The sequence below is a fragment of the Talpa occidentalis genome, unplaced genomic scaffold, assembly GCF_014898055.3.
Source record: "Talpa occidentalis isolate TD23 unplaced genomic scaffold, MPIMG_talOcc4v2.1 talOcc4.4, whole genome shotgun sequence".
Taxonomy (NCBI): Eukaryota; Metazoa; Chordata; class Mammalia; order Eulipotyphla; family Talpidae; genus Talpa; species Talpa occidentalis.
The window spans coordinates 121,077,246-121,098,316 of NW_023604295.1; the positions used below are offsets into that span (position 1 = coordinate 121,077,246).

Consider the following 21,071-nt stretch of genomic DNA (forward strand, 5'->3'; position numbering starts at 1 on the left):
GCCCCAGATGAACAAGGCTGAGAGACAAATGGGCTAAGAAAGGACTGAAATACAAATAGAAGTAAGACCACGTTACCAGCACAATTGCTGCTTTAGAACTGAAGAAGGGATGTCAATCCCAGTACCACTGGGACTATGCCAAGGGTAGAGGAGATATTTGCAGCTAGAAAATCAAAGGACAAATACTTTCCCTATAGCCCCAGCCTTTATTATGTGCTGAGAAAAGGGAGCATTGTTCCAACTCGTCAATCAGCAGCCCACACTATCTAACCTACAGTACAAGTCCTTACCCTAACCAGAGGTGTGTGCTGGACAAGGGTGCATTATTTACCTTAGTTATTTAGCTGAGAAGTCTACTTTTGATAGAGTGTATTACTAACCTGAGCCTGTCTCTCTCTAGTAAGATGACACTAGTTCTGCAAGGATCATCCTTTTTTTCCGGGGGGGGGGGGGGGTGGGGGTGGGGAGGGGGCGGCGCACGGGGCGGGGTGCAGCGTGGAGGGAAGGGACTGGTGGAGGGTAGAGTGAATCACGAGTAAGTAAAAGGGAACAAGCAAAACTCTTCCAGTCTGTCTCACAGAAGACTAAAGTGCTGAGTTACCAGGAATTGGAATAGTATATCATCAATTTGGACTATAAGCATTTGGCATTGTGATGTTTTGAATGGAAGCCAAGGAGATTATTTCTGAATAATATTAAAATTAATGGCTTCTTGGCAGATCTTGACTGGGTGAGGGCCACCAACCCTGGTTCCTTTGCCAAGCTGGTCTGTGCAGTCCCTCTTCTGTGTTTCTATAAGGAGTCCTAATTTTGGCTCAAGGGTACTTCTAGAATGAAGAAGTTATAAAAACAGAAATGTAAGGGTTTATTTCAGTAACTTCTTTGAGGAAGGTCTTGTTAAATGGTACAAGGATCCCATGCCGTGTAAGGATCCAAATTTTTGTACTGAAAAAAAAAAAAAAAGGGTGACACTGTATTTAGAAGAATAGTTTGTCAAATGGAGTTGGAGTTTCAAGTTCCTCTTTTTTTTTTGGCCTGAAATCTAGAATGTGCCATGATTTCCTTCAGAAATGCTATTTTCAAAAGCAGAGAAGGGCACTGTCCTGAAAAAACACTGAGTTTATAAGTAAAATCAATTTTTTAATTATAGAAAAATGGTAAACAGGCCTTGAGAAACACTGCAAGCTGCACAATAGCCTGAGACAAAAACCATACAGCCCCATAGCCAGCAGGATAGAATATTCTGGGATGACCATTTCCTTCAAGGTCAAGACAGGCACAAAATGTGGGTTGAACAAGGCTAAATACACCTACCTCCCACCCAAACCCAAAAACAAACAACAGACTGATTTCTAGAGTGTCCAGAGACTGTTCTAACTGAATTTAATCTCATGAATTCTGACATTGCAGCTTGTGCCTTGGATATATGTTAGAACATTCACTGGCACAATTTAGGCAGAAGAGAGCTACACAGTGATGGAGGGGGAAAAACATAGGAAAACAGTCAATTTCTCACTCACTCAGGCCCTGTTTTATATCTTCTTTCAGCACCTTCCCTACCTGCTGGAATTGCAAGGCTTGCAAATATCTCCATCAATATAAGCAATGGGAAGTCATAAACCTAATGTCAAGTCCTTTCTGTTTGCTTTTTCATGATCTTTAACAGTCTCAATAAAAAACCTGGTAGAGTTTGGTTTTTTTATTTCATCTCTTCCATTTTTATTAGTAAAAGGATAAACACCTTTGCTCAAAACCAAACCAAACAAAAACCCAGGAAGTGTCAAAAAGAAAGAGGAAATTAATTTAGTTGCCAGTAAAACTTACAGTATTGAAGAGAATAAAGAAATGCAGAAGACTGCCTTTCTGCACTACCAACATGCTGGTTTCTAGAAGCAGTGGGGTTAGCATGAAGAATGTTGAGTGTTACAGTCAGTAGATCTAGGTTTGAATCTTCCAGTTGTGACTTACTGTGTAACGTCATTACTTCCCTGTAAAATCCTAATACAAACCCTTGTGCGATAGTCAGAATTACATGAGAACAAAGTGCCAAGGCACAGGTCTGGGCCCTTGGTAGGTATTCTAGAAATAGTAGCTGATATGTCCTTGTCTTGGCCGCACATCGTTATCAGCTGGAGGTGCAGACATAGTATCTAGAGTCCTGTGGTTGTTAAAACATTCTCCCTTCACCAGACCTTAGCCCCAATCACAACCTGTACATATGAGAGAGAAAAAGTGATCGACATTCACCTAAATTTTCATATAACTCAATGACAGAACAATAATTCATGACAGGCGGATTCATCTTGATGCAGGATATTTCCAAAAGAAATGAGGCAGGGAGTGGCAGGAAAATCAAGGCACTGATCCCAAACATGAATGCATATAAAGGTTCCAAATTCTGAGCTTAAAAAACCTCCTCGATTATCACACTAACTCTTCTTTTTTTCTTCCTCTAGAGCACCAACAATAATGCGATTGATTTTGATTATACTGTTTTACTCCATGAATTCTCAACACAGGTAAAATATAAAGTGATATATAGAGCTGTTCTTACCAGAAATTTTTGCAGGTTATAATATTTTGAACTCTTATTTCTAGGAAATAATTCCCTGTCGGATTCACTTGGTCTGGTACCCGGGCAAACCACTGAAAGTGAAGTACCACTGTCAAGCGCTACAGGCACCAGAAGAATCTTCTGGAACTGAAGAAGGATCAGCTATGGTTCAGACTGATCTTAATATTCTCTGAAAAGAGATCTCTTTATACCAAATTCTAAACAAAATGACTATACTAGTAAATAACCTAAATCATCTAGTGAAACAGTAATAATATAGGACATTCTAATAATTGGGAAAATGTATGATTATAAGTACATACTATGAAGGCTGGGGTTTTGTTTTTTGATTGGATTGGTTCAGTCTCTGGGAGCACCTGCATACTGAACTCTGCTTGGTGCTCTTTAGTCATCCCCAAGTTCCTAGTGTTATCAGTCCTAACATGGAAAGCCCAGTCACTTAGTATCTGCTGCAGCAGGATCAGTATTTAAAACAAAGCAAAAATTGACAGTCTCACCTCTAAGTCTTCATTTCTCATTATTATGAACATATTGCAGCCAATTATTTTGTTACTAAATTGCTTCTGCCTAGTATGTAAAAAAGATAATATATGTCAAAACAGCAAATTGTAGGAAAATCGTTAGAAAAATACATTTTAAAAAGAATTTTACTCTTATGATTTCCAGCAAACATTCCTTTTCAACTTGATAGCTACTTTTAAGTAAATGTTTGCTTTTCCAAATAAATGTGTTACATGAGTTTGTAGAGATTTCATAGGCAAAATTTGTTTTAAGCTGGAATGAGATGAACTCTTAATGTTGCTTAATTCAAATTTTACAAATAAAAATATACAATGCATTACTTATCTAAAGTCTTAATGTTGCTTAATTCAAATTTTACAAATAAAAATATACAATGCATTACTTATCTAAAGTCTTGTCCACAAACATGTATTAAATGAAACAATCATGTAATTGAGAGTATCAAATATTTACAAATTTCATTTGGGTCCAAGACAAACACTCGGACCCAGTATTGATTGAAGGCATTTATAAAAGCAAATACACTATGTACCATGAGACTCAGAGAAGTACCTCCCTAAGAATTGCCCTAGTAAATATGGTCATCAACTGCCTCTCAAAATTAGCATCATTTAATGGGATCACTTATATTTGTGTTTAAAAACCTTTAGCCAGGTTCGTTATTAAAGTACTTGGTCTGGAAGAATCAGTCAATGTATACTCAAATATTACTTTTTAAGTTTACAAATACCAGATTGTAAATGTTTTAACAGATATGAACTCTTACAAAATAAAAAGATGGATGAAACTATTAACTTTTTTTAGTAGATCAAGTTTATGTTTCTATTTAGAACCCTAGCCCTTTGCATGCGTCATCCCCACATTACTTGATTTAGAGAGCTTAAGTATTCTTAAGTACCTAAAAACAACCATTTAGAGGAAACTCATCAGATACTCCACCTATGAGGTAATACTTCTGCTAAAATACAGATCCACTACATTAAGTTACTCCAAAACCAAATGAGTTCTTCTAATTGAAATTTCCTAATCATCAAAAACAGTGTCAAAAGCATTATAATAACAAACTAAATTTCTGTGATCCCTAATCTGTTCGTATCACATTAAGTAATGATTTTTGGATCAAGCAATTCTGAACAATATGGTAGAATTGCCTGGGAAAGTCCAACTTATTATAGAAATCAAAGCTTAACATTTCTTTCACAATCTCAATGAACATGTGATAAATTCCAACAGACTTGAATTGAACCAGAATTTACTAGGAAAATGAAATCAACTTGGCAGCCATTCTGCAAATAATATTTTATTACTCAAAGCTGCAGAAACATTAGATGAACAGACAAGAATAGCATACCCAATTGGTTCATTTTTCACTCCATAGGTCTATAAGAAAGTAACATTTTATACTCTCAGGAGTATTCCTAAGAGCAAGAAACAAGAAGTTTGCAGAAGCCACAATTTGATGCAATCAGTTATATATAAAAAGCCAGAAATTTAGTTAGCCTTTTAATATATTACAGTGAAGAATCTGAAAAACACCCACTCTTAAAATCACATGTAACCCAATCACAAAAAAATGCCTTTCCATTAAGAGATAACACTCCAAGAAGTTTTGGGATATAAGCAATTCACTCAAATGTTCAGCAAAACAATAATTTTTTAAAAAATTAAAAATATACAAATACAAGACAGAGATGGACAATAAGACAAAATTAATATCTAACAAATTGTCAACAAAATTGTTCACTACGGAGTCTAGGTGGAAGTTATATGGTGGTTCTTTGTATTTTTTTCAGCTCTTCTGTTGAAAATTCTTATGGTAAATCTGGAAGTTTTTACACAAGTTTTAAACTTAGAGGTTTAATTGAAATTAGTCTCTTTCCCCCTTAAATATTAAATATATTTTAGTAGTATTTTGAGATTCTTCATTGAATTATAAAAACAAATCAATGGAGATATATATATATATCTATATATATATCTATATATATATATATAGAGAGAGAGAGAGAGACATACACCAGATATAGTAAAAGCTCCTCAAAATAACAGGAAGAGCTTCTAAATTTTCTCATTTCAGTCTGAATTCATTCCACTGGAATCTATTAAAGGATCTAAACCTTGCAGATTCAGTTTAAGTCGGTTAACTTAAAGTGAGGAAAATTAGTTCTTGGCTTTTCCCTTTTTTACCGGAAGTTGACCCGTAGATTCCAAGTATTTATTAATGAGGTCTTCTTGTGTGGATGGTGAACATGGCTGATATCTGCAATACTCCATTGTGTATTCTCCCTTTCCCTAGGAGTTTAAAACAAAAAAGGGCAGAGTCTTTGAGTTGATTTTTTAACAATTATCAAGTAAAGTCATGCAAAACAAGATTTCACAAATTTAATCATTTAGTAGGGTGGTCTCTTGAAAAGCACTGAATTAAGGCTTAAATACTTTCTTACCTCTGTGCATGATCTTAGTTCAGTGGAATAGCCAAACATATCATTTAGCGGGACCTAAAAATAAAAACAATAAAATTACAGATTCTCAAAATAAAAAACAAAATACTTTATCAGTGCTTATTGAAAAATACAAAAGCCCTAGTTATTTAATTCCTTTAAATTTAGGTTTCTACTAACTATTCTTGGTTTAAAATAATTAAAAGCCAAAGAGAAACATATTTTTGCTTTTACTCCAAGTAGAAACCCTGAGTTATCTGAGTCATAACTAGAAACCAAATCTTCCAGTTTCATCGAGAAGATACCATTGGCAGCCTCCCTCCTCACCCCATTCCACTCTTGGGTCAAAGCACAAGTATTTAGAAGTACTTCTGTGAAAATGTTAATACAACTTTCCTATAGACACCTCAATGATATACTAAGAGTAGCAGTGTCTTCTAAGATCCTTATGTAATGTGATAAACACTTTCTCCACTGAGATTTAAATCAAATAAAGTACTAGCAGAGAACAAAATATCCCAAAATAAATTAGAGATAACACAAGAAAGTAGTTATGCAAGCAAAGTTATACTGAGAAAGAAAACTATAACATGTAAAAAAATGACATTCACAAAAGGTCTACATGAATCTTATTTTTAGCTTTTACACTCAAGAGTTGCTCTACAACAAATTATATAGAAATTACCGTGCATATGTAAGTCAAATCTGATTCCTCCTATGGGTGATTAAAAACAAGAGAGTGACCACTTGTACTTACATCTGCATACAATGTGAAATAGTCCTCAATTCCATCTTGTCCCGTGATTACCCCATGGCGCCGATTAATTCCCGCAATCACTGCTCCTTGAAATTCATTTGGGGCTATAACTTCCACAGACATAATAGGTTCAAGAACACATAATGTTGCATCTGCCAAGGCTGAATTAAAAAAAAAAAAATTATGTTTTAAATAAACTGGAATTCTCTTCTATAAAGATATACAAAAGAGAGCGACATGGTGCTCTCCCACAGGTACAAAGAGAAATAAAGAGGTTAAAATATATGATCTGGGAGCCTCCCTGGTGGCACAAGGGGTTGAGACGCAACCTATGAAGCTATTTACAGCCACTGCAGCACGAGTTTGATCCCCGGCTGGCCTGAGAGCATCCCACATGGCACAGCAGACCTCTCCTGACTCACCCGCTGCTCCCCTCAGCAATGTACTTCAGTCAATCCGCCTGTTCTGTTCCCCACTCTGTCGCTGGTGAATACTCTCACCCCCCACACCTCTGGCCTGTACCCCAGTTCTTGTATGTATAAATAAATAAATCTTTAAATAAATCTTTGATCTGGGCTCATTTTCCTAGTAGAAGAACAATTCCTCTCCTAAATAGAAAATCTCTAAAAGACACTTACTTCTAGTATTTCCATTATGTTTTTAATCTGAAAAATCATTAAACTGCAGAGAATAAAACATCACTCAACAAGTCTTTTTCTATCTAAACAACCAGTTGAAGGTTACTTATTCTTTCTGAAAAACTTCAGGAGTAAAGACACTACCTGTAAAGTTTCTGACCAAAGGCAAACCTATTTCTTGTTGGTCCCCAGCAGACAATTTTAACTATGACATTTAACTGTTCATGGGCAGGAGTGGAGCTGAGGGCACTCTTCATATATTAAGAGGCAATAACCAAGTCACACATGAGAACTGTCTTTCCTTTTCTAGGCTGAACAATGACAATACCTTAGCTTCAATGGCTAAGACAGACATTGAAACTACAGTCTAACAATTCTGGACTGTAGAAATAGTTGTTTCATACAACTTCTTGGGTTACCTAAAGTCTTCCTTGCATTTAAACAAATGTCAGTGAATATGGAAGACACTCAAGAAAAGAGATGTGAGCAGGTATATTAAGATTTACTTAAAAACTAATGTTTTTAGTAGGTCAATGACAAGCAGCTAGATAGTGAAAGGAGCCTATATGAAAAGGAAGGAATAGTTCATCACTTCAGTGTTGAGGACAAGCCTGTCCAGGTCTCAGTTTCATACCGACTCACCCTGCTCCTGCCTTTCAACTCCCTCTTTCTTCCTATATCTACTTCCTGACTCACTTCCATGGAATCTGGCCTTATTCATGCCTTTGTCTACCTCTACTCCATGTGAGAGACTGCATTCGGGGCTCTTTCAGCAGTCACAGGACAGTCAAATCCCAAAAGCAATTTTTCCCCAAGCAGATTCATGTGGTTTGTAGCTTCTAAAAGTAGAAGGTAAAAATAGGCCCTTTTAAGCCTAATGTAGAAATAGGTACTAATGTTTCTATTCAGCCCACTAGGAATGATGTTGATAACATCAGGCCAGATGGCAGAGAGATTGTGAGGAAATGGCTGAAGTCTAGTTCTCTGGCAAATATGTGCTCATCTAATTTATTTAAATTTCACACAGGAATGATTACAAAGATATGGATCTCATACTCTGGTTTCTCTTCAGACTATATAAATCTTTTGCCTGTAAAAAGGAAGAAGATCTTTGTTACATTATAATCTATTCAGTATCTGCCTGTATGTAACCTCTATCTTCAGGAAAATTACCAATTTCTAGTCAAGAACCAGCATAGGATAAGTGATTTTTTTAATTTGTATCACCATATATCTCAAACCATCACTAGTTACAAGTCTCACAATTTTGCAAATTATACATCATTAAAGCTGGGAAAAGTCCATAAAGTGGTTACAACTAAATTGTCAATTTAAAATTTATTGTAATAAATAAATACTTAAGAGGCAAGCAGTAGGTGTTTTAATCTAAATCATGCCTAGTAAAAACTTATTTACATGACTTTATCTCTCCTTTTCCTATTAAAACAATCTTCAGATTATGACAGAATTTCTATATCACAGATTTCAACTGCATTTTTAATAGAGAGCAGGCATACAGAAAATAAGGGAGTCTCCCTTTCACAGTCGACAGAATGAAACACAAATTATTAATGGCTTCCATTAGTTTAAGTAAGATAGGAAATCAGCAACCTGAGCAAAAAAGAAGCAACCTTCTCCAACCATCGTCCTACATCTGGTCATAGATATAGACCAAAACAGCATAAAGTCTAAAATTCATACAGAATCAATACAATCCTGATTTATAGGATGCTTATGAAATGATATGTTATGACTATTCTGGTTCATCAGTCTTTAAATACACATGCTTTGTGTATTTAAAAAAAATACTAAAATGGACAGTTTTAGCCATTTAACAAGAAATCTAAACTGAATAAGGTTTGTGAATTCTTTCAAAACATTTTGTCATCATCAAGATGCCTAAACAAGCCTATAACACAAATGAAAAAATTATTGATGATTTTAAGGATCTCCTGACATCTGAGTAAGTCACTAAAAATAGTCTGAATTTTTTAAAAAATATTTTTAGAATTCTGAGCATTTCTGTCTTCTCTATGTATGGATTATTTATGAATTTAAAGATGAAAAATAAGCAGACAATTTGGAAGAAGGTAGGTTTCTAATTCTTCAAAAGAGAACACAATAATCTATGTCTGTTTCTGCTCTCTAGTGTTTGAACGAGAAGCTGTGCCTGGTGTGCTGCCCAGTGCTCTCTAGGCAGAGCACATACAACGCTGTCCCAAGGTCCTGTGGTCTGCCAGGGGGACAGACCCAGCTCACCTTGTTTAAGAGCACCTTCTCCTGCTCGGATGAAAGAGATTTCATTGGAATCAACCATGTGATGCGCTCCATCTTGTAGGATAAACCGAACTCCAGAGAGTTTGTGACCAGAGAGAGGGCCCTTCTCACAGGCATCCAAAAACCCCTGTTAATGAATAAACACAACTTCTGGAGTGGGCAGATTTCACATACTGATGAATTCCCTAGAACCCCCAAACATATCAGTATTCCTAAATTCAGTATTTTTATGGATGCTATACTTCACTCCTCAAAAACAAAGTTTTAATTAAACAGCTTTGCTATTTAAGTTTTCTTATGTGGCATCTGGGTGAACATCCCTTGACAAAAGCACATCATTTAAAGGTCTGAGCAGGATGAAAAGTGACGCTGTGAGTGCTAACACTCACAATCTCATCTTCAGGAATTACCAGCTCTCATAACCCATTACAGAGACAGCATGATACTCATTTACAAAGAGGAATACAGGAAGGCATGTCTAAGGAATTCCCTAAAAAAAAAAAAAACCTCCATTAAAACAGACACTTATTCAGCAGTTGTATCTTGAGTGTCTACAACATACCTATCACAGCCGTGTCTACTTCAGCAGCAGATCACAACATTACAGCTTTAGTATTACATGATATAAGCAAGAATTAGAATTAAAAGGTAAATTTCATCTTTTCCAAATGCAATTTTTTAAAAAGCAAAAATCACCTTCACTGAGGTTTAACTGATATAAAAAATCTAAACTGATATACAAAAACCATACTCACTTAAAGAACACAATCTGATAAGCCTGCAGTTCTTTTTCATTCAGTCACTTATACAGTATTTGTAGAGCTCCTACAATTCAATTTAGTTTTTCTGGGCAAGACAATCACATGGCTGCACATATAGTACAATCTAATTCTGACATTTCAAAACTGCAAACTCTGTATATTGAAAAATATCTAAGCTCTCCACCTACACTAGTTTTACAGAACAAAAAATTATTCAAAAGTGTGTGAATAACAAAATACTGTCTTAAAATAAAAGTGCAATGAAAGACAGATTAACTAACCACCAAAAAATGTTCCCAATAGTGAAACCAAAATTATGTGTTAATAAGATTTCTAAGCTAAAAGGTTAAAAAATGACTAAAAATCTCAATCTCTAAAGGTAGACAGTTGCTAAAGATTCACAAGCCTTAAAGCAAGTAATCTAAAAAACAAACAAAACATTAACCCCTTATATTTGCAAAGAACTTCCGAATTCCCAAAGAAATGTCACAAAATTCTACTGTGACCCTCAATTTTACGAAGCATTCAGATTTAAGTAGTTCACTCTAGTTTACAAGTAAAGAAACTGGCTCTGAACACAGTGATTCACAAAGAACATGGACACCAATAAGAGACTGGGGCAGCTCCCGGGTATTGGGAATCATTCTCAACAGGACACCAAGATATCCAGAAATCCTTACTAGTGAATACTATCTATGAAAATTTCAGTTTATCAAGAGAAATATAATAAACATGAATAAGTAACAGAATGACTCCTCATCATTGTCAGAGCATATATTTACAGCTCTTGGATTTAATGAAATGAAGATTCCAAATTAGATGGGAAACTTAACAATCAGAAAAAGCAAGACTGTGATTAAAATGAATCATGGACAACAATGTGACAGGAAAGTAATGACACATAACAACTGTTTTAAATTTAAAAAATGCAACAAAGTTGTGGGTTTTTTTTACCTTTTCTACAGCAGGCACAAACTGCTTTGGAACATTTGATCCAAATGTTTCATCTGAAAACTCCAACTTAGTGTAATTCTCTGGGTCCAACGGCTCCAGTACACCTATCACTTTTCCAAACTGGCCTGCACCACCTGATTGTTTTTTATGTGTAAAATCGAACCTGAAAATGATTTAGGAGGGAGGAAAAATCAACACAGCATTATGTAATTACCAAAATGAAGTAATTTCTAATTCAAATGAAAAACCAAATTCCATCATTTTTATTTTTTTCTTTGAAATGATGGCCTTGCTATGAAATTCTGTTGTAGAATTTATTTAAAAAGGAATCCTCTTTTTTTTTTCTGCTCTTATTTGGAGAGGAGAGAGGTGACGCCACCACAGAAATCCAGTTTCCTTTAATTCTGCCAACTTTTCTAGAAAAGTTTAAGTCAAGTGCTTAAAATAGTCTAAGGTTCTTATTCTTGTATCCTACATTCCACAGAGCTTATCCACTCTTGGAATGCGTGCCTCCCTTCTCTGGGATACAGTATTCTCTTCTTACATCCCTACAACTGAGGACAGTTACCTGAAAATAGTTCTTATTTGATTTTACCACTTGGACATTACAGACTGACAGTAATAAGAAAAGGGAGTATCAGGTAGAATAATTACACCTGAAAGTGACTAATAACGAAATTATGAGACACAATTCATTCAAGTATATATAGACACAAGTCAGTGTTTATTTCAAACCACCAATGGAAACATAAATAGGTTAGAATGAGCTCTCCACATACATATTAAGCTTATGTAAACGTAGGCCGCTATCTCATTTAAAAAAGTATTTCCTAAGCATGTAACCCTTATACAAGGTTAATTCTTCCTTTAAGCTGTAAGAGGTTTTCAAAACTGTCTTCAGATAACTGCACTAACATGGCCAATAATGAGTGTGTGTTCCATATATGGGCCCGTGATGAGTTAGAAGAAGTCACTATCAACTTTGATAGGAGATGCCGGCTTGGAATAAGCAGATTTCATAAAGCGCCTACATGTGAATGTGCCTGATGAACTGTGGCCTTTAAATAATCTTTCAATGCCAAGAGCTTCAGGGTGGGCTGGGAAAGCCAAAATGCTGAAAGGTTAATTATCCTAGGAGGGAGAAAAAAAAAACCTAGCTATCAGAAAGAGAGAGGGAAAGCAGACTTCCTGAAGGTATTTCAAAACTGTTGCCCACTGACATTCTCAGGTATGCGCAAATTCTCTGAGATATCTTAAATTTTATGTTCCACTTGACAAAAATACAACATTTATACAAACATACTGTAGGTCAATGTCTTCTATGTCATCACCAACCATGGCTATTCACATTTACATTAATTAAAATGAAACAAAGTTAAAATTCAATTCCTAAGTTACACTGGTGACATTCAAGTGGTCAACATCACAGGTGGAGAGTGACACTATACAGAGCAGCTGCAGAACGTTTGTCACTTCACAGAATTCTGTTTGGACAGCTCTGCCCTGAGTGACCAACTCATCATGAGCGATCCACACAGCTTCAAAGACCACATCTGGATTTAAAATCAAGCCGGTCCCAAGTAAGGAACCTTTATGTGCCAGGCCTGTGTTAAGTACATTTTATGAATTGTCTTACGAGTCCTTCAGCACAAACTCAAAAGACAAGTACTACTTTTATCACCATTTTATAGCAGAGAAATCTGAAGGTCAGAGTAGCTAAAGAGGATACAGAGTATGCCAAAGCCAAAATATGCACCAAGACCAAAGCTCTTAATCATTTTTTCTAGAAAACAAGTACGACTGACTACAAGATGATTAAAGCAGCAAATGATGCATTCACTTCAAAAATCGTTAGAGGGCGCTGCACAAAGGCAGATTTTACAATAGTTCAAAGAGAAATGATGCCACTGGACAGACCACTAAAAGACATGCTGAAGATCAAAGAACCCATGTCTTTGTGGTCAGACCATTGCATGTTGTAAAAGGCAATTTAGTTTTGGCAAAGCATCAAGTCTCTCATTAAAATTAATGTTAATTAGAACTGTAGTGGTTTTGTTTCTCTCTTTTGTGGATTTACTTTGACTACCAAAGTTGCAAGCTACAGGTGTCTACACTTAATTTTATGTTCACATTCATACAAAATTATAATACAATTTACATGATTTCAAAGACTCAGAATAACTGTTACCTATGGTTACCCATGCATTATTCAAGTATGAGGATAGTAGACTTTTGACTACCCATTCACGATACTTTAGTAAAATTAGTAAGAGCACAAGGATTCAAATATAGGAATGTCTCTCTCTCTCTCTTTTTTTTTTTAGGAATAAGTCTCTTAATATAGTTTATTTACTTGATATTTAAATAGGAAGTCAAATTATTTTAATCTAATAATTTTATTTTTAAAAGAACCTAGGTTAGTTGTGTACCTTCAGTATATGCCTTCAGATACCACAGCCTATGTTACTGGCCTTGATCCACAGAGTTGGTAATTGCATTCACAGAGCTTCAAAATGGTGACTATCAGGGAAGTTCACATTATAATTCTTACAATTCTGACTTGTAGTGCACAGGAGATGTTAACTATTGTCAGCAAAAAGATCTTTCTGTATCATTAGAATATACTCAATCACTCCTTGCTGTACATGATCAAATGAGCACATAATTCAAACAATTAACACACACAGTGACAACCTGAGAGCTGGGCTCACAGATGAATGACTCACCTTCCCCAAAAGAAAACAACCTTTAATTTTTTAGAAAAAGCATTGAGGGGAAAAAAGTAACCCTTTCAAAACCTAGTGACTGTTTTGGCTAACAAAGATAGTAGAGAAGGGAAATGCCCTACTGCTGACTATTTTCTTAGATCTACTTACTCCAAGGAAGACTATTTATAAACACTATCAATAGGGCATCAGAGGAAGGTAACACAAGTAATGTTTTACCTTTTTTAAGCAACACAGCATATCTACCCAAAGAACTTTCAAAAACCCATTTTTGAGAAACAGTAAAAAACTTTTCTGTTTCAAAGCCATCAAGCTAAAGTGAAGATTTGGCCTTTTATCTGATGAAAAGGAACCTTAGCATTCTGATATAGAGCAAATTCAAAGAATATCATAAAGTTCCTCTAATAGTGACACAGGTAATTAAATCTGGAGAGTGAAAAAAAAGTACTGCCTGCTAACAGTCTAGGCTTGCTTAAGCAGCTTTAAAAACTCCTGCTTTGCTAGAAGCTACATCAATATACTACCCGATTTAAACTATGTTTTATTTCTTAAAAGGTATAACTTTCAAAGTAACTCACAAAGTTGGAAGCAAGGTATTATATCAAAACTTCATCCTTCTAAGAGAGCAGAGAGGGAGCCCAGGTGCATTTTAAATTCCCCCTGATCCCTATTACACATTCCTCCCAACAATGCTCTAGTCTGCAACCTTAGGTCCTGATTTGGGCAAAACCAGTCCATCCCAACAGAAAGCTGGGGATAAGCAAGCCGGTTCCCGGACTCTAAGTGGTGGGAAGGGTTAAGGCCCCGCTTACCCAGGGAGCAACTTTGCACTTTGCCCGCTTTTGACACTGGGGTGGTGCAAAAAGTGGTGCTCCCGGCTGCAAAAAAGGCAACCAGGCCCTCTTGGTGTAGAGAAACCGGTGGCCCCAGGAACCTCCACAAAGGCTAGACCTGAAAGTGCCCCTTCCGCGCTTGGGGAAAGGTAGAAAGGGTGAGGTCCCGCCCCTCTTCCCCAAGCCCGGCGTGGGCGGTCCGGGGCGGGGCGGAGGAAGCCAGCTTCCTGGAGGGAAGGGGCGGGGGGAGACAGGGAAGGAAAGGGAGAAGGTCTGGCGGCACCGCGCCGGCACTTGGGCGCTGCCGGGTTCCCATTCGGACCACACCGGCACAGAAGCACCGTCCCGGGTGCGCACGCCCTGGCACCGTCTCTAAAGCTGTCCTGCCCAGCCGGCACGCAACCCTAGCCCAGCATGGAGATCCCGCCGACTCACTACCCTGCCTCCCGGGCAGCCTCCGTGGCAGAGAGCTGCATTAACTACCAGCAAGGCTCCCCCCATCAGGTGTTCTTGGTGCACACCGTGCAGCAGGCCAGCCTGGAGGTGAGTCGGTGGAAGGGCGCGGTACTGGGGGGAGGCAGCACTAATGGGGACCGACGACATTCTAGCCTCTGGGCACAGTCCAGGGCTGTTGTTTTCAGCGAAGACTGAGCCAGCCATACAGCTTTTATAGGCGTAAGTACCAGGAAATGGGAGAATGTTCTAAAGGAGGACCAGCATTTCCCTTTCCCCAATTGAGACTTGCGGAACCATTCAAAGGGTTAAATGAAATGTTTTTAAGGTCTCAGCAATCACAAATTAATTTCCACTTACTAAAATCTAAAGGATTTGAGACTGATCCTTATTTATGTGACACACACGTTTAGTTGCTCTCGGTCTTTAAGAACTGAAAGGGAGAGGGAGTAGATATTATTTCAAAACTGCACCCAATACCATAATTACATATAACCTCTCAATTGTATTTTGATTCAAAATTGAAATAGATATGTTTTGTTAAAAGTATCACTTTGCTAGTCCATTATGTTACAACTAAAAACAGTACCAACGTCTCTAACCACTCTGTAGTAATCTGCTTAAAGCGGAATTCACCTTCATTAAACATTATTTGCTGGGTACACAGGGCTTTATGAAAAATCTTTTCAATGCTGAATCCTAATTGTCATCTTCCATTTAAAAGTTATTTCCAAATTTCTTATGTAGAGAATTTAGGATCACAGATCCAGATGTTGAAGTCCTCTGCTGACTGAAAGTGAGCTGTAACCCATTTTGTTTATATATGGTTTTATTCACCCTTTTGTTCTCATCCAAAATGACCTTAGAGGGCATTTAATAATATGTACATGCTGATCTGTCTTTTTCAATATCTAAGGCTTTAAATTTAAGCCATTAAGCCAGCCTCCCCCCAAAAACCAAGTGAAAATAGATTCTTCTAGTAATGCAAAGACTTGAGTTACTGTTATTAACAGCTCATTTTTTAAATTTAGGATATTCCAGGAAGAGGACACAAGTATCGCCTTAAATTTTCCGTGGAAGAAATTATCCAAAAAGTAAGTGAAATGTCCTGTATTATTAAAGTTTGATTCTAAATATTCCAGATCACCTTTGCTGATCAAATCATAGATTAATTTACTTTTGTTGTTCTTTTAAGTTGTTTTGAAAATCCTGCCTCAAAAAAATACTGATCACACAAGGACCAGTTTTTATTCTGTGTGTGCTGTGAGATACATGAAGTACTTCTATTGAACTATCAAGAAAACAGACTATTTCAGTTCAAATAAATTCCCTTTAAAAATGTTATATACTCACAGGGCAGTCTGTACTTATGATGAACAACTTACTCTTCAGTCATCATCATTTTTCTGCCTTTTCCCATTGTTTTTGATTTATTTAAAGAAAGCAAGTGCATTTAGATTAGAATGACCAACCAATAGCTATGTTAAGGATCTCTCGGTAATGAGGCAGAGAAAATTTTTTTAAGTGTGCACCTGCTAAATTATTAATGAGATTAGCTTAAAAGGAAGAAATTACAATTTGCATCATAACCATCTTGAAATTTAAAAAGCCTGCCCTTTATTGAGCATAATTCAGAAGCGCTACAGGCCTATGTAAGGAGATTCATCAAAAGGCATTTGAGCTGCCAGACAGTCATCTTTACAAAGCCACAATTTCTAATTTTATATCTAAATAGATTGCTGTATATGGGTCTGAGAAAATTTTTGTTACTTCAGGAGCAGAGAATAAGAGTAACCAAGGTCTGGGTGGTATAAAGTGTCAGAATGAAATCCAGCTTGCAAAAGGACCCTCCATTAATATTGAAATACAGAGTTTAAAGATAATTTACAAGACCTAATAAGTTATTTCAGAAATCTCTAAGAAAATTACTAGGCCACGCCCAATTAGATATCTCTGGAAACAGGTACTCCTAAGTTTGAACAACCACCATTAGTGGGCCAATGCTTTTAAGTGTTATATATCGAAGAATATTAACTTAGTAATGGATAGCCATTTACAGATAAAGATCTTTACAAAATGTTTCAAACAGCAAGTTACAGTGAATTGCACAGCGGAAGTACTTTACCCTCCAGTAGGACAAGATACAGCACCGGAAGTTAACTTCACATTTGAAGGTGAAATTGGAAAAAATCCAGATAAAGAAGATAACACATTTTATCAAAGACTCAAGTCCATGAAGGAACCACTAGAGGCAGAAAATATCCCAGGTATATAATTATGGCATGGTTTTTTCCCTCAATTTTTAGATCAAAATCAATTATCTATGCTCAAAATGGTTAATATGCTGGAAATATATTAGCTATTGCTAAATATTACTAATCCGCCAACAAAAAAAAGGCCTCAGAAATTTATAGATCTATGGCTTAATTATTTTCTGTACACATTTGAGGAAAATTAAGTCATGACTTAGAATTCAGATTTTCTTAAAGATTAATACTCTCTGTATAAATAATCATACAAATGTTTTTACCCCACCAGACAGTTTTGGAAACATAGCTCCAGAAATGAAGCCAGTTCGACACTTAGCCTGGGTTGCCTGTGGTTATATCATATGGCAGAATTCTACTGAAAACACATGGTATAAAATGGCAAAAATTCAAACTGTCAAGCAAGTGGTAAGTGCTTTTTATAAAATACTCTTCTAAAGGGGCTAATATTTATTAACAGTCTTACAATTCATAACCGGATGACTAATGCCTCCTTAGTCATTTTATGTTTAAAACATTTAAGTTACAATCAGTGCTAAAGGAGGTGAAGGTACAGTTTTAAGAGAGTGAATAAATAATATGGATTATTTTCTTTGGGAACCTAAATATTGTTACTGTCATGCACTACTAAAACTACCTCTGCTTTTTTTCCTCTACTGCAATGGTGGTGCTGTCACTAATTAGAGACATCCCCCAGCACAGATCATCCCATACAAGATATTAGCATCTCAGTCTTGGTACAGCTTGTTGTATACAATTTTCTTTTATAAGCCATTTAGTCATAATTTGCAATCTCCTATCTTGTTGCTAACTTGTGTTTTCTTGCCTGAATTGACTATATCTAACCACCTCTTTTGAAACTTGAGATAAAAAGAAATCTTTGAATTTAGTTTTAGTATTATAAAAGGTTAAAAAGAAAAAAATGTCAGCTAGTAGTATCAAGTGGAAATTTAAAAAACCAAGAGTGCAGACACCACAAGATACATTTTAGTCAGCTCCAAAAGAGAGAAGGACTTTCCAGTTGACGTGTTTCAGCTTGTTGGTAACAAACTGTAAAGCAGCTGGAGCACCTTTACTCCACAGGTTTTTGTAACCACTAGGCTAAATACCTATGAGCACTGGAAGGCAGGATACCCAGTTATAGTACTTAGTATGATGCCAAATACCTAACACAATATTATTGCACAAATAGTACTACAACATTTTAAGAAAGTTTTTTTTCTAATGCATTTTTATAAACATCAGCCTTGGTCACAACATTCCTATAGGAGTAATGGGGATTCAAATAATTAACCAGCCCAGATGACAAAGGTTCTCCAGTCATAATCATGACTTTCAAGCCCTGTTTTTAACAGCAAAATATGCCTAAGATGTGCCAACAGTTTTATGAAAGAAAACTCCGTAACCAACCCTCCATCAAATTGTGGTTTTTTTAAAGTGTTAATGAAATTCTCAGCAGAATTTAACTAGTTTCAGTCTATACCTATTCTATACCTTTATAGATATATTTATACACATAGACACACACATTTATTACATTCATATTAAGATCCAACATTTAAGAAACCGTTCCAATTTTTCTTGGAAAAATTATCTTAAAGATTATATCAAGATGCCCTAAGAAGAGAATGCAGACTGTTACCTGACCCTGCAGCCATATTTATAAAACACTATAACCAAAGAAGCCACAGGAGCCTGCGCTGCCCCTTGGAATCTTGGGCTGGCTTGAATACATCGATTAATTGAATACATCGATTAAAAGATCCACAGAACCTTATGAAAAGCACAGCAAATTGCCCATGACTAAGGATTTAAACTATGTGGATGCAGTATTTCTTTATAGTTGATGCTATAAATACTGTTTATACCCAAAGCATTAACTGATGCAGGTCAATTCTTTAATTACAAAATCAGATAACAATGATTACATTTTCTATGTTCAATTTTTTTGAAGAAAAATTTCTATTATAAAACTTTTTTAAAGTGTAAACACTCACTTTAGTAGTTTATCTCTAAATTCATGCTTTTCTGAACAATGGAATACTGAAGAATCATGAACAACAACTATAGACTATAATGTTCTTAAGTAGCTACCACAACTTGGAAAATAAAAACACAAAGGGCAAATGCTTTTTCAGAGTAATAAGTGAAAAATTATAATTTTTAGAAATAAATTAAGTCATTTAATTTTTATTTTTACTTAAATGGAATATAATAGTCTACAAATGAAAATATCATTTTTGCCAACACTACTAAGTTTTGAACACTACTTTAATTTTTGTTACAGCAAAGAAATGATGACTTCATTGAGTTAGACTATACTGTTCTACTTCATGACATTGCATCTCAGGTAAAATATTTACCTTTATTTGCTGCAGTTTTGAAAATTGAGGTATTGTATAGCCAGAGTATGCCTAAAAATTTGAATTCATGTAAGTTCAAATAGGCACCAGGTTCAAGTATATTATACTTGCAGCAATTTATGAAGATCGCCTTGTCACTAACAAGCTATAAGATAACGCTAGTCTCTTAAATGTTTTCTGAATTGTATCATAGCATTAGTTTTCTTCACTTGCAGGAGATTATTCCCTGGCAAATGCAAGTTCTCTGGCACCCACAATATGGTACTAAAGTAAAACATAACAGCCGTCTGCCAAAGAAAGCACAACTGGAATAAACGAAGAAGACCCTAACACTGGATGGAGTGTAAACACGTTTATTAATAATATGTATGCCAGCCTTTACTGATATCTAGCTTAAGGGGCCAAATAAATCCCAAAGTGTCACTGTGTATAAATGTCTTAATTACACTGTAGAACGTATACATATCCCATAATAAAGTGTCACAATGTAAAACAGTCTTAATAATGGTAATAATGCTATGTATATCCCATAATAAAAAACTTCAATTCCAGCTTTATGTTTAATTGTATTGCATACTTACGGGACAGGGGCAGTAATGGTCTCTCTGAAAGCAACTTTTGGCTTTCCTGTGATACAAGGGCAGCCATATTCTCTTTCCAGCCTCTAAAAAGAGTGGGTGAGATAATTTTTTCATATATTTAAATTAACAAGAAAAATCTTAAGCATCTTATATACCTTAGAATCATTCATTTACATATAACAGATAAGCAAATACTTCTTAAATCATTTAATATCTTATAAGGATACATGATACTTAATACAAAATGCTTTTACAGGCTTTATACAAATGAATTCTAATGCAGATGATTAATTTATACCTAGCTCCCAATAATCTATCCACTGAAACTTCACCTTTGTTCTATATTATTTCACATACACTGGAATAATATGAATCTGTTGTCAGAATTTTCTACTATCTCAACCTCAAAGATAAGCTCACCCAGAATTGGTAATCTTAAATCTTCGGTTTCATTCAGACCTTTCCTGGGTCAGTACAGGTTCCTTCTTCCCTCTCTTTCATCTACATTATGATGATCTTCAAGAAACTGACTAGAGGGCCTCCCCTGGTAGCCCAGGGGTTGAGTGCAGCGCTGTGAAGCTGTCCACAGCCTCTGCAGTGCGGTTTTGATCCTGGCCGGCCAGCCGGCGAGAATCCCACATGGCACGGCAGACCTCTCCTGTCACGCCCGCTGCTCCCCTCAGCAGTGTATTTCAGTCAGTCTACCTGTTCTGTTCCCCGCTATGTCTCTGGTGAATCCTCTCACCCTCCCGCGCATCTGGCCTGTACCCCGGTTCTTGTATGCATGAATAAAATAAATCTCTTAAAAAAAAAAAAAAAAAAAAAAAAAAAAAACCTGACTAGAGAAGAAAACAGGAAGAAATGCCTACCAATTGTGCAGTGGTGGCTGCCATTCTAAGGTCTCTCCCTGCTTGCCGTCTCCC

General features: G+C 36.2%; 3 protein-coding genes across 3 annotated transcripts in view; 2 read left to right on the forward strand and 1 right to left on the reverse strand.

The window, feature by feature from the left end:
- The window catches only part of RARRES1 (retinoic acid receptor responder 1), a 28,936-nt gene extending 23,962 nt beyond the window's left edge, over positions 1–4,974 (forward strand). Inside the window, exons 5-6 of the mRNA XM_037526682.2 lie at positions 2,457–2,519; positions 2,599–4,974. Of these exons, the coding sequence (XP_037382579.1) occupies positions 2,457–2,519; positions 2,599–2,748 (213 nt within the window). The 3' untranslated portion in view covers positions 2,749–4,974. The remainder of the gene's footprint in view (positions 1–2,456; positions 2,520–2,598) is intronic.
- GFM1 (G elongation factor mitochondrial 1) overlaps positions 3,480–21,071 on the reverse strand; it is a 39,302-nt gene continuing 21,710 nt past the window's right edge. The window contains exons 13-18 of the mRNA XM_037526217.2: positions 20,149–20,231; positions 10,926–11,088; positions 9,193–9,337; positions 6,296–6,456; positions 5,542–5,595; positions 3,480–5,389 (exon numbers count right to left, since the gene is read on the reverse strand). Coding sequence (XP_037382114.1) covers positions 5,258–5,389; positions 5,542–5,595; positions 6,296–6,456; positions 9,193–9,337; positions 10,926–11,088; positions 20,149–20,231 — 738 coding nt within the window. The 3' untranslated portion in view covers positions 3,480–5,257. The remainder of the gene's footprint in view (positions 5,390–5,541; positions 5,596–6,295; positions 6,457–9,192; positions 9,338–10,925; positions 11,089–20,148; positions 20,232–21,071) is intronic.
- LXN (latexin) lies at positions 14,724–20,120 on the forward strand. The gene is made up of 6 exons (XM_037526216.2): positions 14,724–15,027; positions 15,969–16,031; positions 17,027–17,204; positions 17,476–17,612; positions 19,492–19,554; positions 19,783–20,120. Exons 1-6 carry the CDS (start codon positions 14,899–14,901, stop codon positions 19,879–19,881), a joined length of 669 nt encoding a protein of 222 aa, XP_037382113.1. The 5' UTR covers positions 14,724–14,898; the 3' UTR covers positions 19,882–20,120.